Source organism: Nyctibius grandis, chromosome 12, assembly GCF_013368605.1.
Source record: "Nyctibius grandis isolate bNycGra1 chromosome 12, bNycGra1.pri, whole genome shotgun sequence".
NCBI lineage: Eukaryota > Metazoa > Chordata > Aves > Nyctibiiformes > Nyctibiidae > Nyctibius > Nyctibius grandis.
In genome coordinates this window covers 2,227,959-2,244,133 of record NC_090669.1, presented here as the reverse complement: position 1 = coordinate 2,244,133, position 16,175 = coordinate 2,227,959, and the positions used below count along the sequence as shown (strand labels likewise).

The window sequence follows — 16,175 nt, the reverse complement described above, 5'->3', positions numbered from 1 at the left end:
TTTTTTTTTCTTTTAAAAACAAACACCACCAAAAGCCTCATAACAGCAACACCCCCCTCACACCAAACTCTCAACCTCACACATTTAAAGTGTAGAAACTTGAAGCAGTAAGTAGTGAGGAGGTTTAAACCAAAATAATCTCCATTGTACTTGCTAGAAGGTAGAGGCTATTCTAGGTATAAAGAAAGAGGTAAAATATCCTGCTTAATGTTCACATTGTTGATCCTTTTCTTGGAGGCGTGAAATACAATCCTCATTTAATTCCCCTTAGGGTCAGTCTCCTTCGATTCGTCAGCTTATCATGCATGCAATGGCAGAATGGTACATGAGAGGGGAGCAGTATGACCAGGCCAAACTGTCACGTATTCTTGATGTGGCGCAAGACTTGAAGGTGAGTTTTGCAAAACGCTGCCTTTATTTTCTGCCTCGTGTCTTAGGCAGACTTGCTCATCTTTTAACAAAGCTAAGCTTAACATAGGTGTGACTAATTTAGTAAGGATTGCTTTGTTTAAGCATGTTTGAATTCAGTTGTTGCTGCTGTACCTCATCTTAAAAACAAAAAAAAATATAACCCAGACCAGCCGGTGTTTGTGTGTGACTAAGTGTTCTTCAGCTGAGTCATGGTATCTGACTCCGGATGCGCTCTAGCCTGTCCAGTCGTGAATCCAAGACATTTTACTTGGTGTTTGCAGTAGAGTTGGTTATCATGGCTTAGCTGACAAGTAACTTGGGAAGCAGTGTAATAGAACTGAATGTACTGTAAATCATGGAAGAGCTTTGACTGTTTTCACCCTGAACACCATTGAAATGGGAATGTGGAAAACACCCTTCAGATATTTGTGTGAAGGTAGCACTGCTAAGGAACAGGGATTTCTTAAGAATACTACTACTTTTCAGTTGTTTACACATTCAGAAAAGAGAGTGGAAGTTGTGACTGACTTCTTTGAGGCCTTTATTGCTTCCTAAAGTTAGATGCAAAATAATTGGGTGTCCCCAAAGTGCAAGAACACCAACTGCTGCTTGAAGTCAGTTTTGTTGTAGCAGTTACTGTGCTCAAAGATGAACACTTTGAGCAGATAGATTCAAAGTGGCTCTGAAGGGGCTGCGGTCCGTTTGCAGGGAGATGCTAAGCTCTTAATTTTGTTGCAGTATCAGCTTGGTAGCTCTCAGCCACTTGCTGGTGGATTTTCATATAGAGGAATTTAAGACTGTGAGCACAAGGTCGCTTCAAAGAAGGTAGAGTCATGATTTCAAATGAGAGCTCTTGCTTATTTGCCTCATGAGCGAGCTAAAAGTGAAGCTGATGGTACCAATCTTTCTGTTGACAAAGAAAGCATGGCAGCATGTGATAGCAAGACTTCTTTGCTAAGAAGTATATGGGGTTTAGAATGAAAAGAAAGGAGAAAGGGTATCCTTGTGTCTTCACTCGTAGTCTTCTGATTTTTTTTCTTTAGGCCTTGTCAATGCTGCTAAATGGTACTCCATTTGCCTTTGTTATTGACCTTGCTGCACTTGCCTCTCGACGGGAATACCTCAAACTTGACAAATGGCTCACAGATAAAATTCGGGAACATGGGGTAAAGCAGGCTTTTTCTTTTTATTTCTGCACTCTGTCAGTGACTAGCTTAAGTCACTTTAACAATTCTATAAGTAGCTTTAAAGTTGTGGAAAGTGTCCATGGTCTGATAGTTCAACGTTTTCACTGAACTATAATAGCTTAGTGCAATTCTTTCCACTGTGCAATTGCCAAGTTTGAAATAGTGGCTTGGATGCAGTTTGGGAGATTAAGATAACACTTTTTTTTCCCTCAGGAGCCCTTCATCCAGGCCTGTATGACTTTCTTAAAGAGAAGATGTCCATCTATCCTGGGTGGCCTTGCTCCAGAAAAAGATCAGCCCAAAAGTGCTCAGCTTCCTCCAGAAACCTTGGCGACTATGTTGGCGTGTCTGCAAGCTTGTGCTGGGTAAGGATTATATTGCTCACACTGAATGTGTAATCTGTTTGCAGCTGATTTGCTGGCACATAGTTACAGCTGGTTTGGAATTTCACATGGAGAATGGGGTTAATGAGAGTATATAAGCTTGCAGGGATAGATTCAGTAGTATATTTAATTTTGCACTGAAATTTGTTGTAGGCTAGGTCACAAGAGCTTGAAAGAGTGTTCTTGTCTTTCTAATCAAACAGGTGAGGTGATCTTGGTTACTGGAGTCTGGCTGGTTAGTCAGAACCTGGGTTGTTAAAGACTAGATACAGGGCTGTAATTTGGGCAAAAAGGAGTACAGACCATAACTATGGAATGGGACAGCATTTGGAAAAGAGTGACTGTATAAAGGATTTTGTGATTGTGTTAAGCAGATGCCTCTGTGTGTGGTTACTACCCTGGCAGAAAGGGCTAATGCAATCCTTATGTGTAGGAGAAAAGTGGTGAGTGGTGATTGTAATGTAATTGAGACTGAAACTAGACATGTGTAACTAATGTTGTCTCCATTTGAGACAGTCTCAAAGTAGCCAAAGGATGGAAAATATCTGAGATTGCTTGCAGATCAGATTGTTTAGCTAAAGCCTGGAAGAAAAAAGTGTGGGTCCTAGAGAGCTGTTTTGTCTGCTGGAGGGAGGGGTAGACTACAGAAAAGCTAATGGAAACTGAAATTGGACAAATCAGTTTTTAAATACTGTGTTCACATTTGGTATAAAATGACTGATGTTGTAAAATATTGGTGGTGTCACTTGTTAACGCTGTCAGATCAAGATGGTATTTAACTGCGGCAATATTTCAAAGATAACTAGGTGTAGCGTAGTGTGACATACGAGCCAGAGAGACTGAAAGCCAGAGAGACTGAAAGCCAGAGATGGTGCTAGTTTTGGTGTTAAATTTTGACACCAAAAGAGGCTGGCATGTCTGAGTGCGTGTTACCTGATCTAAGGCTTATATTGTGTCCCTTGGCTTAGCCAGCATTGTCTGGAAAGACATAAGAAACATCTTTAAAGGCAGCCAGGATGGTTCATGACTCATGTAGACGCTAGGAAATAAGTATCAACATAGAATTGTCATGGTGAGTATTTGAACTGGAAGGGAATTTGAGGTACTTCTAAGATTTTAGGAGAAAGGATTCTCCTGATTTCTACTGGGAGCTGTGCAATTAAACTTCCAAATGCTGTTGAAATACTGTTTCTGAGATACAGTGGTCTAGCACACCTCTTGGACTGAAAAGATAGCTGTTATTTTTCAACTCAAAGTGCATCTTCTGAGACTATAGTTCACAAATTAACATACATTCATTATTTTGCATGCTACTGTGTCCAGATTTTAGAGGTTTAATAGTTAACTGTAGACTTGACTTGAATCTAATGTCACTGTGTTCTGAATCTTAATGTGTTACCAAGTTTTATTTATTCAATTAATTCTAAAAGCCACTAGTTCTCTACTGGCACAATTCTCTAAGCTTTTGGTTTCTTTTTATAGCTACTTGTATCCCCTTTTATGCAAGAACGTGACCTACTTGCAGTCATTTTCCATTAGTTATTCTCTTTGAGCTTTAAAAAGAAAATGCTTGGGTTTCTTTCATGAAGCGGTTGCTTTGATTAGCTTAGGTTTCAGTCACGAATGGAAGCAGGCGTTGTAAAGACTAGATTAAAATCGCTGTAAATATTAAATACATCTGGGAGGGTAGTTCCACTTCACTAGTTGAAGTCTGCCATCTCCTAAATCTGTTGATTTAGGAGCCTGCTCTTTAATTAGGCTGTAGTTATTTCTTGTCCTGTTTTGTGTCCGGGGAGACACTTTTCTTAGCCACCAGGATCCTGCATGTTCTGAGACTATTTTTGGTGCAACTTGTTTATCACTGGTGAGCACTGCAGCTGTGGCATCATGTAGCAGTGAGGCTTCAAAAAGAAATAAGTGTCCCTTTTATTACTGAGTGTTTTTAAAATGAAGTCAGGTTAGTTGCAGGCACCACAGGCTGACCAAGCCATGTGATTTGGTAACAAACTGCTTAGGAGAAGTCCTTCCCTCAAGGAGCTGCAGTGAGTTGAGAGGGGCAGCAGTGCCTCTTCCATGCAGTTGTGTCCAGCACAAAGTGTGTCAGCATGGGGAATGGTCACGCCTTCTCAGTCCCTGCCTCAAGAAGGGAAGAGGCTCCTGGTTCCCTGTGCCTAGGGGAATGAAAAGGCCTTTCCTTGCTTTGTAAAAATGGGTAAAAACAAAACAAAAGAATGCAAGAGATGTGAACTTGTTATTCCAGCAAGCTGGCGCTTCCCTTAAGCTGACAGTTTTGTTTCCCTAGAGCTGGCTGACTGTGGTCCCTGGCTCTCCTCCTTACTCGTATTTCAAAGTTCTCCTTCTTGCCTTTTCCCCCTAGTTCTCTTCCGGAATGACACTAATTAGATTAGATGCCTGAATATATTTTTACGTAGAAATTGAGAAGATAAACATTTTCTTTAAGATCTAGTTATCAAATCATGCCCACCTACTTACTACTTCATATCATTTGCCTCAAATGCAGGGGTTTTTTTTAAAACCTGCAGTTTTGTACTATCTAAAAATATTGTGGTGTTTGCATCTTGATACAGCACCGTGTCTTTTGACATGATAAAGTTTTGATCTGTCTGGATGGCAGGATATAGTGTTAGTGGTTCTCTCCAAAGCACAAGTGGCCAGACTGGTCACCATAAGTATCAAACTCTAGGATTGTAAACCTGTCTTAGTCTTCATTGTGGGCTGCCATATTATCTATCTACAGCAGATTGGAATTTGTTTTACTAAAGTGTGCTATGGTATTTAATCATAAAGACTGCAGATGTCACTGCTGCAAAGAAAAGGGGAGGGCAAAAGAGTGAGGGTGGTAACCATGTGTGAACTCAGCTCTCCAGTCCCGTTCCCTGGTCAGCTGCAGTGCTGTATGATCTTGCAATGCCTCCTGCATCAGAAAAAAACCTGTGCTGCCTGTTAATTGCTCATACATACATTTAAATGTTGAGATTTCTGAGACTGTGGCATCGGGGTGTAGGCAAATACCTGTTGTAGATACTGAACCTATCACGTGTCACGCTCAGAGCTCTGTCTTCATGTCTGGTTGTGCTTTCTCAAAACAGAAATCCCTTTGGGTTTCTTTTGAAGGTAGGTTTCTGATTGCTTTTTGATACGTGCCCCAAAGGCCCTTGCTTTTAAAGTCTTTGACACTAGGCCCTGGTGAGAGGCTGTTAAAAAGCATGTAAAGGAATCAGCTTGTGAAAGTGGATAAAATGTTTGTTGCCCTGTATGGAAGCCTGCTCCCAGTATCTCCCCAGATTGCCCTGTCTGCCTTGGGTGAGCTTTTACCCACACTACACAGTGGATCACTGGCTGTGGAGAGCAACTGAAAGCCCTTAACTCTGTGTAGCCTGTAATGGGATACTTGTCAAAGCTGAAGGCTGCACTTTGTTTTTCTGCTATAATCGTCAGGATGGTTCCTCTTTCTTTTTTCCCCCCATCCCAACAGCTGTGCAGTAAAAACTTGTGAAAATTGAGTTAAAATGAGGAATCTCCAGACAAGGTTAACAAAGCTGTGTTGGTATAGTTGCACCATTACAGGAAGGAATCGCTGCTTTAGCTGTCCTCACCAAAAAGGTAGAATTAAAGGTCAGGAAAGGCGTAAATAACTGGCTGTATTTTCCAAAAGGAAAATGTTAGTGTTGTGTTAGTATGCTTGTGGTTAGGTATGTCAGCAGCAGAGCTGGCTTTCTTTCCAGTTTGGGAACCTGGCAGTCAGAGGTGGAATACTTTGGAAAGAGGTACTGACGATTGTGCAATGACTTCATGCCTAATTCTGAGTTTTCTGTTGGCTTTTGGTTATAATTTCCTTGCATAGTTAGGTTTCCTGTCTCTGTTTTGGTTTAATGTTGCTGTGTGAAGCATGTCTTTCAGTTTATAGGCAGATGAATTTTAGTGAAGCAGGTGGTGGTATTTACCTCTCATCCTTTTTTGACTTTGAGTGTGTAGCCCAAGCTTTAGTCACGTTGTATCTCCTCTTTTGGAGAGACCTTGTGTATAATGAGATTCAGAATGGGAATAATCATGAATGATGAAGTCTGGGGACAGGAAGGAGCTTTGAGGAGCAGATTTGACCAAGGGATCATAGCATCAGTTATTGTGTGTTTTAATTCATGAGGCTGAGCTAGATATAGCACATAACGTGGACAACAGCAGACAAAGACTGGTCTGCTCTTCCAAGGACTGATGGAGCCATGTAGGTACATATCCCAGCCTTCTGTAAGTTACTACTGGCTGGGGTAACTGTAAAGCAGTATTTGAATTACTGAAAACAAAGGAATAATCTATTGGAGATGGATTTTTAGAACTACAGTTTAAAATTTTCTATTTAAATATAGCCATTTCTCACGGGACATGCTCTAATGCAAGTTTTGTAAATAACAAAATGTAGCTTTTGCTGGGGTTGTTTTGCAACTTCCATTTGTGAAACGTGGCCCCAGTTTCTGTAGGAAAACCAAACAAGTTAGGGGCCTTTACCATGAATGTTATATGGCGCACTGTCCTCCTCCTCTGTTCTAGGAGCGTTTCTCAGGAGCTGTCAGAGACGATCCTCACCATGGTAGCTAACTGCAGTAATGTCATGAACAAGGCAAGACAGCCACCACCTGGAGTCATGCCAAAAGGACGCCCGCCCAGTGCTAGCAGCTTGGATGCCATCTCTCCTGTACAGGTAGACAAATAACGTGCTGCATATTTAGAAGGTCGTGTTGATTTAGCATTAGTTCTGCTGCACTATTTGAGCTCTTTCAGCAGGACTAAGTAAAACATCATCTGGCTCCCTTAGTTTTTATGTTTGCATGTCTCTAACTTATAACTACAGGATAATGCCTGAAGGTTGTAGTTCAGAACTGTCTTTCACTTCACAAATGTCTGTAAGAAGTAACTGAGGTGTAGAAGAATGGGAGCACTGAAGAGAGATAGAGATTTGGCTTATTTAAAATAACTGAGGGTTTCTTTTAAAGTGCTAGAATTTACTTTTGAGAATTAAGCACTGCCTTTGAACCTGATGTGTCTTGTTTGTAGTTTCACGGGCCAAGCAACAGTACTAGAGCGTAAGGACTTGTTATAACTGGGGCTCTTCAGCTCTCAACTGAACTGCTCTTTTAAAAACAAGGTACATTTAAGTTACTCCCTGCCACTCATCATCCCTTCCTCCTCTGGGAGCAACACATTACAGACAGGTTTTGCTTCTAGCAATTACAGTCAATGGCAGATTTTAAAATTTCTCACATGAAATAGTGGCAATTCAGCATTTAAGAATGTCTGAAGCATCGATAGATTATGTGAACTAAATACAGAGAGCAGTTTCCTTGTAAATTGTTACTATATTGAAGTTGCTCATCAAATGTACCAAGTATCTTGGCAACCTGCTGCTGCTAAGTGATGTGACCAAACAGAGCAGCAGATGTTAGTCTGTAGCCATGCTGTCTTTTGGGTAGACAACACAGTTCTCTGCTGTTTCTAGTCAGGAGCTCTTAATTTATTGCTTTGTCAGCTGGTATTGTGCTTTCCCTCCTACTCATCACCCAGGTGTTAATGCTTTTTGTTGAAGACTACATTCAGGTATTTAGCTGTGAAAAATGGGCTTAATGGGATCCTTCAGACAGTCAAAAATACTCTGTAAGCTTGATATGACATAGCCTTTAAGTCTTGGGATGAGGTCTGAGATCAGAAATGGCAGAGCTGCTTATAAGTGTTCACTATTGTGTTGCACTTAACTAGAGACTACGGAACAATCAACCTTTCTGTAAAACCTCTCATAGAATAGGATTTTATGAGATTATAGAATAAAAAGTGAAATTGCATTCTGTAGACAAACTGATCTTTTGGGGTGATCTATCTGACTTCAGAATTTAAAGTAACTGTGCAGAAAGACTCTTTTTAGGAGTGTTTTTATATGTAGCTGCCTTTATGCAAAACCTGCCAAAAGTCAGCTTGATTGCGGTTTATGAATGTCTCTGTATAATTTCCTTTCTTCATTCAGATCGACTCGCTTGCAGGAATGGCATCTCTTAGTTTAGGTGGCTCAGCTGCTCCTCATACCCAGAGCATGCAAGGCTTCCCTCCAAACCTGGGCTCTGCGTTCAGTACTCCTCAGTCACCAGCGAAAGCATTCCCCCCTCTTTCCACCCAAAACCAGACAACAGGTTTCAGTGGCATCGGAGGACTCTCTTCACAGCTTCCAGGTACTGCTATCCGGGTGGAGCGGTTTGTATTTTTGACACATCATTGTCATGGCCGTGGTTGGAAATATTGGACAAACAGCTGTGTAATTATACAGCCCTTGCTCCTAGGGTGCTGCTGAAACAGCGCTTCAGAATGTTGCGGCTGCAATAGGTAAAAAGTTTGGTAATCGAGAGGGTGAGTGTTTTGACAGATTTTAGCAGCATTATTTTGGCTTGGGACAGGTGAGGAATTGCTTGAGATAAAACTGCTGGATCTTGGATAGTTATGAGGCTGTATAGCTCTGAGTTCTTGGAAATGGCAAGTGCTGGGAGTGCTAAGTGCACCCTTCACAGTATGCAAGTGAGATGACCAGTTTGTGTTTCAGTAGGTGGTCTTACTACGGGTTTGCTTTTCAGTAGGTGGTCTCACTACGGGTAGCTTGACTGGCATAGGAACCGGAGCCCTGGGCCTTCCTGCGGTGAACAATGACCCTTTCGTGCAGAGGAAGCTGAGCACATCTGGACTGAACCAGCCTACATTCCAGCAGAGTAAGATGAAACCTTGTAAGTGGTAGTGTTGTCTGTGGCTGTGAAGTGTGACTGTGGTCTGCAGTTAATCTGCATTTCCTTCAGGGGAGCCTTGGATCTGTAGGTGGTAAATGTTAGAAATGTGGCTCTTGTTTTATAACATTAGTGTAAACTATGCTTAAAGCTTGCCCTGTAGCCCAGGGGGATTAAAAAAAAAAGCTGTTAGTGTAGAAATATAACACGTCATGGATTTGCATGAACAGCGTGTTTCTGTGTCCTTTTTTGTCGTGATGTGTTTTGAACAAAAGTGTTGTCCTGCTCTTCGGAGAATTGTATGTGTCTAGTAAGAGGGGGGGTTTTTGTTTTGTTTGTAACAAGGTTAAACAAAGCTACCTGGGTAAGGCCCTGTTGCAGCAGAGAACTGGACAGGTGAAGGAGCGAGTTACACTAACATAAGTTGGTGGGAAGGTGGTTTTTGGAAGGAATTATGTGGTCCCTAACACTGAGCCATTATCCTTAACTCATTTGCCCCTCTGAAGTGTACTCACAATGAAATGTTTAAGCAATCAAATGTTGCTTTTAGGAAGCATAGCCCTATGCTAAACCTTCCACATTGCTGTTATTGCACATCTCATCTCCTTTGATAGCTCCTCCATAAAAGCACAGTTACCAATCTCTACAGCTGTACAGTGGAGGCGGCTGTAGTCACCATTGGTTTATATTTTTGGGCTGGAGCATTTGGTATAAACTTGCTTGAAGCTCACTGGCTGGCCTGAAAGTTTGTGTGAAAGTTTGTCTGCATGTTAGTGTTGTGTAGCGTGCTTTATTCTAGTCTGGTTTGCATTCATTTAGTTTTAGTTTAGGTGTCAGTTGAGGTTAGCTTGGGATGCAACGGGTTCTAGGAATACAACAGTATGAGGTTAATTCTATCTTAGGATTCAGTTCTTTTGCATAAATGTAACATATTGAAAACAGCTTTTAAATAACAGTTCCTGTCTACTAGAAAGGTTAAATATCATGCTTTTTCAGGAGAAGCAGCAGGTTCTGTATAGATTGGTGGAAGAGCTGATAAGGACTAGATGAAATCCTGCCTGAAGTTGTTCTGAGCATGGTACCTCTTCCCTTTTTTAACAGCTGACTTATCTCAGGTGTGGCCAGAGGCTAATCAGCACTTTAGCAAAGAAATAGATGATGAGGCAAACAGCTACTTCCAGCGTATTTACAACCATCCACCACATCCGACCATGTCTGTAGATGAGGTGAGTTCCCTTCTGTAGCAGTTGCATCACTTTTCCAGAGACTTGCTATAAAGTTGATAGTAATTATTCCTTCATCTATCAGTTTTAGTGGAAAATAATAAAGGGCTAGTGGTAGATGCTTGCAGCGTTGTGGGTTTTTTTGCTTGGCTGCTGTTAATGAAGTGAATTGAAAGCCTGCTGCCTTAGAAATATACAGAGTAGACTTGCAGCTGATCATTACATTCAGCTTTGGCTTCTGTGGACTGAAGACTTTAGATGTCTAATTAACACTCCTAAAAAGATGTGAAGCAGGAAGAGTTCAATGTGGAATGGAAGCTTGTGTATTTAAAATAAGTGCTAAAGTGTGCACAGTCTGTATAAATGACACTTATCTTGAATATATTTGTTTTTAAAGTATCAAAAAATGACTGCAACTTCTAAATATATAAAGGTGTCCTAAGTTCTACCTTCTGTGCTTCAATAATTATTTTGATTAGTCTCTATGAGAGTAATTATCAGTCTGATGCACTTGCACTGCAAATTTACTTTAATGTATTTGTGTGGTTATAAATTATGGAGGACAGTGAACATTAATTTTCAGTTTTCTGATTTTGAAGCAATGGAGTAGGCAGTCACAAAAAAGTTATGTGAAGATAGTTACTTAAAAGAAAGGAGAGAAAACTAAAGTCTGAAGAGGAAGCTCATAGTGATGTAGTGTCTGCTGGCTGAAACGAGGTTTTCACGAAGCAGTTATTTTGCAGTCTAGCTTGTGGTAGTGCAATTTGCCTTAGTACTTGCAGGCACTTTTGAAACCTGAAGATGTGGAAGGGCTGAAATTGAGCAAATCTGTTGGTTACAGTTTCCAATTTCTTTGCAGGTCTTGGAAATGCTGCAGAGGTTTAAGGACTCCAACATCAAACGGGAACGAGAAGTGTTTAACTGTATGCTGAGGAACTTGTTTGAGGAATATCGTTTCTTTCCCCAGTACCCGGATAAAGAGCTGCACATAACAGCCTGCCTCTTTGGTGGGATAATAGAGAAAGGACTGGTTACTTATATGGCATTGGGCCTGGCCCTGCGCTATGTTCTTGAAGCCTTACGAAAGCCTTTTGCATCCAAAATGTACTATTTTGGTATTGCTGCACTAGATAGATTTAAAAATAGGTGAGTGTGGGTTTTGGTAATGCATGTAACAGTACGTGTAATGTCTTGTTAACCTCAAACTGTCTCTAATCATGTAGTACCAGACTACTTATATTCGTTAGAAATTTACACATCTCAACTTCAGGATTACTTTAGAGAGATGCTAAGCTGAAACAAATGTGCTAGTTAAAGGGTGACTTACCTTTTTAAAATGAAAATGTTCAGTGCAGTACCTGTATAAATGTGGGACAAACCGAGATGCTGAAACTACTTAGTGGACTTTGTTTATAAAAATAATTCAGTGAAGTGTTGAGTTAGATGGAGTTGTCAGCTTGTTAGAAATGGGGTGAATTTAATTACTCTTTACAGGTGCATTCTCATGGAGTGCTAGTTGCACTATTCATTACTGAAAGGCTGGCTAGGAACTAAGCTCTAGCACTTTGGTTTTACACAGAAATCTCAAATATGGAAAAAAAGTGTCTCCAAAAAAAAGCTTTCTCAAAGCTGTTAATGGATTGCAGGTAGAGGAAACTCTCAAGGCAGGCTGCAGTAGTAGGCAGGATTGTAATAAAAGCTGTTGCTTACAGCATTCATAGTTGGATATTGTGTTGTGGACGTATCTGAACAGAATGAAGACAGACACCCAAGGCTGACATACTTGGCCACCTTCTTACTGCTTCTTTTAAGAACCATTTTAAGTGGGACCTAAAGATTTTACTCTCAGTGAGCAGTAACAGCACCTAGCATTCCTAAGTAGAGAATTATAATAATCAGTGTGCATAGGTAAAGCTTCTGTCTTGGGTGTTAGGGACACTCTGATTTGCTGTTTAAAATGCACGAGCCAGACTACAAATTGCTTATCCAATAATCTTATTGCAAACACTGAATATAAATGCAATTGTGTGCTCGGTCAGAGATGTAGGATAAGATGAGTTGCTGTGAATAAACCTTGTGTTTTGCTGTTCATTCATTTCAAATGGGTTCTGCAACAAAATGTACTTTGAGGAAAATGCCTTGTTTATAGCACAGCTGCTGTAAGGAGTCTAGAAGCAGTTCTGTGAGGCAGTGGGGGAAGACACACCAGTGTTAGATTTGTATTTCTCTGTAGTACTGTTTCTGATCTGGGCTTATGCTTCTGACTAACGCGTGTTTTGTCTGACAGATTGAAGGACTATCCCCAGTATTGTCAGCACTTGGCTTCTATTAGTCACTTTATACAGTTCCCGCATCACTTACAGGAGGTGAGTGTGTTCATATTAGCTTTCTACAATTTTAAATTCTTTTGAGCAAATTCCTGTTTTCCTTTGGAAAAAAGTGTCACCTGTCACAATTCTAGACAGTGTACGTCCACAGAATTAAATGCCTTTCCATATTCCAGTCCCTTAAGGATTTGGAGTTTTCCTCTAACATAGAGAGCACTCAGCTGGGTTTATACAGTTTCATACTCAGACCTGCTGAAATAATCCAGATAAAAGTGAGAACAGTTTCATTTCTGAAGGTCTGATGAGAGTAACGGGAATAGCCTGTACTCCAAAGCAGTGTTGATCATATGGTGTCTCTCGAAGGTGCATTCGTTGGTAGAAATATAGAAAAGCTAATCCCAGTGGCAGAGCCTGAGAGCATAATCTAAATAAGGAAAAATGTTCAGCTCTGACATGAAGGTAGAGCAGCCATCTACCCAAAGCTGCAAAGGCCAGTAACAGTCTCAGTTTCACTAACAGGTTTCAGACCATATCCCTTAAATGACAGTGAGTTGTCTGATGTTACCAATTTCTAGGTAAATGTGTTACAGTGGGGAAGAAAATAATTTGCTACTGTGGAGCTACTTTGGAGGATGTAAAAATCTTGAAGTTGGCTGTTTCGTAGAATAAAACCATAGAATCGTTTTGGTTGGAAAGGACCATTAAGATCATAGAGTCCAACCATTAACCCGGCACTGCCAAAGCCACCACTAACCCATGTCCCTCAGCACCACATCTACACTGCTTTTAAATCCCTCCAGGGATGGGGACTCCACCACTGCCCTGGGCAGCCTGTGCCAGGGCTTGACAACCCTTTCCATGAAGAAATTGTCCCTGATCTCCAACCTAAACCTCCCCGGGTGCAACTTGAGGCTGTTTCCTCTCGTCCTGTCACTTGTTACCTGGGAGAAGCGACCGACCCCCCCCCCCCCTCGCTACACCCTCCTTTCAGGCAGTTGTAGAGAGCGAGAAGGTCTCCCCTCAGCCTCCTTTTCTCCAGGCTAAACCCCCCCAGGTCCCTCAGCTGCTCCCCATCACGCTTGTGCTCCAGACCCTTCACCAGCTCCGTTGCCCTTCTCTGGACTCACTCCAGCACCTCAAGGTCTTTCTTGTAGTGAGGGGCCCAAAACTGCACCCAGGATTCAAGGTGCGGCCTCACCAGTGTCGAGTACAGGGGGACGATCCCTGCCTTAGTCCTGCTGGCCACACTAGTGCTGATACAAGCCAGGAGGCTGGTGGCCTTCTTGGCCACCTGGGCACACTGCTGGCTCACATTCAGCCGCCATCGACCAAGACCCCCAGGTCCTTTTCTGCCAGGCAGCTTTCCAGCCACTCTTCCCTAAGCCTGGAAGAACTGTGGTTTTGCTTATTAATTGTGAACTTCAGACTCTACTGTTCCTATGTAGCTGTAGGAGTCCTTGGGGATGACTAATTACCTGCTTTGTAGCCAGTTTCTTGATGCTCACACATTTCTCTTAGGCTATTTCCCCTCTTTTGCTCTGCTGTCCCAGGCTTGCAGGGATGGGGGCTTTTGGGTAGCACTCTGTAAAATGTTAAGGATGTCGAGTCTCTTGATGCTTGACCTGTTGAGGTCAGGGGTAGAGCTTGAGGCTCGTGTCCAGTAAGAAAGTACATAGTGACAAGATGGGCTTTATAAGGGTATACAATTGTAGCTGCAGATTGCCTTAATGGCATTAGTGTCAAGTATTTTAAAGACTTGCAACCCTTTATACTACTCACGCTAAAACTCAGCCCGTAGTTCTTTTGCTGTGTGTCAACTTTTGTATGTGCTTTTTTACCCCGTTTTAGTACATAGAATATGGACAGCAATCCAGAGATCCTCCTGTGAAGATGCAGGGTTCAATCACCACCCCTGGAAGTATTGCACTTGCCCAGGCTCAGGCCCAGGCCCAAGTTCCAGCAAAAGCCCCTCTTGCTGGCCAAGTCAGCACTATAGTAACCACCTCAACCACCACCACTGTTGCAAAAACCATTACAATCACCCGACCAACTGGAGTCAGCTTCAAGAAAGACGTGCCGGTAAGCATTCTGTCACTCCAGTGCGCTTACTGGAGAAGCAAAGCAGTTAAGTTGCTGGTCTGGATTGAGTACATATAGACAAAATCCAGTTTAATTTCTATACTATAGGTTTTCAAACTGTGATCCATATTTTATATCTAAAGTATATAACCTTTTAAAATATGACCAACATTTTTGTAGAGAGAAGGCATTTTTTTGTCATGAAACTATAGAATTACTATGGTGTCAAGTCGAAATGTGTTTATTGAGGTTTTAATTATCAAGACAATTACAGAACCATAGTTTCTGTTAATGACTTGCAATAGGGCTCTTGAAATAGTTGGCAGCTGCTATTCTGCTTGCAGCTTGAGAACACTTACTGCACACTAAATCAAATCTGACCTAGCAGTTCTAAATGCATTGGGTTTTTCAAAGCTTTAGTCACTTAGGTGAAAATATCTCTGAACTGCTAGTCAGAGTTATTCCAGGGCTGGCAGATTGATAGAATTGGCTATTCCACAGAAAGTGTTGGGGCACACGTGGTCCCATGTGTACGCTGTTAACTGTAGGGTAACTGGTGCCCTGTAGAGTCGAGTCGGTCTTGCTTCCTGGTGCTGCCTTCGTATAGTTCTCTTAAAAGCTCCTCAAATTAAAGGAGACGAAAGCCAAAGGTAGCTGAAAGTTGTGAGCATCCTTTGGGGGGCAGTTCAGAGTGTAGGTAGCAATGTCTTTCACACCTGATTAGATCATGTAGATAGTTGTTATTTTGAGGTGTTTATATTGCCCAATTTTAAACTCAAGTCGTGACTGATACTTAAAAGTGCATCTCCTTTTCGCTCGACTGCAGTGTACCAGGTGCTAAAGCCCTTGGGTTCAGGCCTGCGGCTGTAGGGGCATGGGTCACGTTCTGTTGACTTACAGTTGACTTGGCTTCTCAGAAATGAACCTCTGGGATTTCTCCCTCCCAAATCAGCACTGGAGTGCTCCTGGAGACTCACTGCTGTACTAAGTACTGCTCACTGTTGTACTGTGATTTTCTCCAGGCTGATGGTGTGTGCAGGCTGTTAGCATAATGGGTGCCATTGCAGTGGCACCTATTACATATCAGTGTAAGTGCCAGAAGGTTTTTGTACTGCAGCATTCTTCTGAGTATTGATCATCGTTTGTAGAGTAAAAAAAATCACTTGGCTTCATTAAAGTGATTTTGAAAATGAATCTGAGACAGGAGGTGCCACCTGACAAAGCTCAATTCTTTTTTCGCTTGACAGAATGGAGCAAAAGTTTCTTTTGATGTCGCCTCTAGGTATTGTCTGTTCTTAATTTCTTGTTCTCCCTCCAGCCTTCCATTAATACGACCAACATTGATACGCTGTTAGTAGCAACAGATCAAACTGAGAGAATTGTGGAACCTCCAGAGAACGTCCAGGAAAAAATTGCTTTCATCTTCAATAATCTGTCTCAGTCAAATATGACACAGAAGGCAAGTATGGAAGAACAGTAGTGAAATTATTTTTTTGGTTTTGTATTTCTGGAAATCCCTTCTGAAGTGGTGGGTGATGACGTTTCTGCAGAAATTCCTACTTGCAAAAAATTAGGAGGGAGCACGCTTCAAAGAAATAGTAGTTTTCAACACATTCTACTTGAACCTCTTTGAAGATACAATTTTTCAGGGAAAGGAGGGGCACGTGAAAGAAGCTATTCTTAATCTTGCCTTCTCCTACAAGTTCCCTTGTTACCCTGTAGCCAGATCCGTTGTATTAAAGTATTATAGGTCTGTCATGCTTTGTTTTCAGGAAAGCAGTTCTAGTAGATG

At 41.7% G+C, this 16,175-nt stretch overlaps 1 protein-coding gene and 1 non-coding gene across 12 annotated transcripts in view; both read left to right on the top strand.

Moving 5' to 3' along the window:
* Positions 1-16,175, top strand: part of CNOT1 (CCR4-NOT transcription complex subunit 1) — a 57,503-nt gene that overhangs the window by 20,542 nt on the left and 20,786 nt on the right. For 5 of the 11 annotated variants that reach the window (XR_011049052.1, XM_068411000.1, XM_068410995.1 and 2 more), the window contains exons 14-24: positions 272-391; positions 1,455-1,577; positions 1,812-1,963; positions 6,548-6,698; positions 8,013-8,214; positions 8,611-8,757; positions 9,856-9,980; positions 10,837-11,123; positions 12,265-12,343; positions 14,153-14,383; positions 15,702-15,842. Coding sequence is in view for 10 of the 11 variants with exons in the window: in XM_068411000.1 (XP_068267101.1) it covers positions 272-391; positions 1,455-1,577; positions 1,812-1,963; positions 6,548-6,698; positions 8,013-8,214; positions 8,611-8,757; positions 9,856-9,980; positions 10,837-11,123; positions 12,265-12,343; positions 14,153-14,383; positions 15,702-15,842 (1,758 nt within the window). In the remaining variant the exon portion in view is untranslated. The remainder of the gene's footprint in view (positions 1-271; positions 392-1,454; positions 1,578-1,811; positions 1,964-6,547; positions 6,699-8,012; positions 8,215-8,610; positions 8,758-9,855; positions 9,981-10,836; positions 11,124-12,264; positions 12,344-14,152; positions 14,384-15,701; positions 15,843-16,175) is intronic. The other 6 variants (XM_068411005.1, XM_068410998.1, XM_068411001.1 and 3 more) reach the window with 3 other exon arrangements.
* Positions 7,015-7,150, top strand: LOC137669557 (small nucleolar RNA SNORA50). The gene has a single exon (XR_011049120.1). It is a non-coding gene; the product is annotated as a small nucleolar RNA SNORA50 (small nucleolar RNA).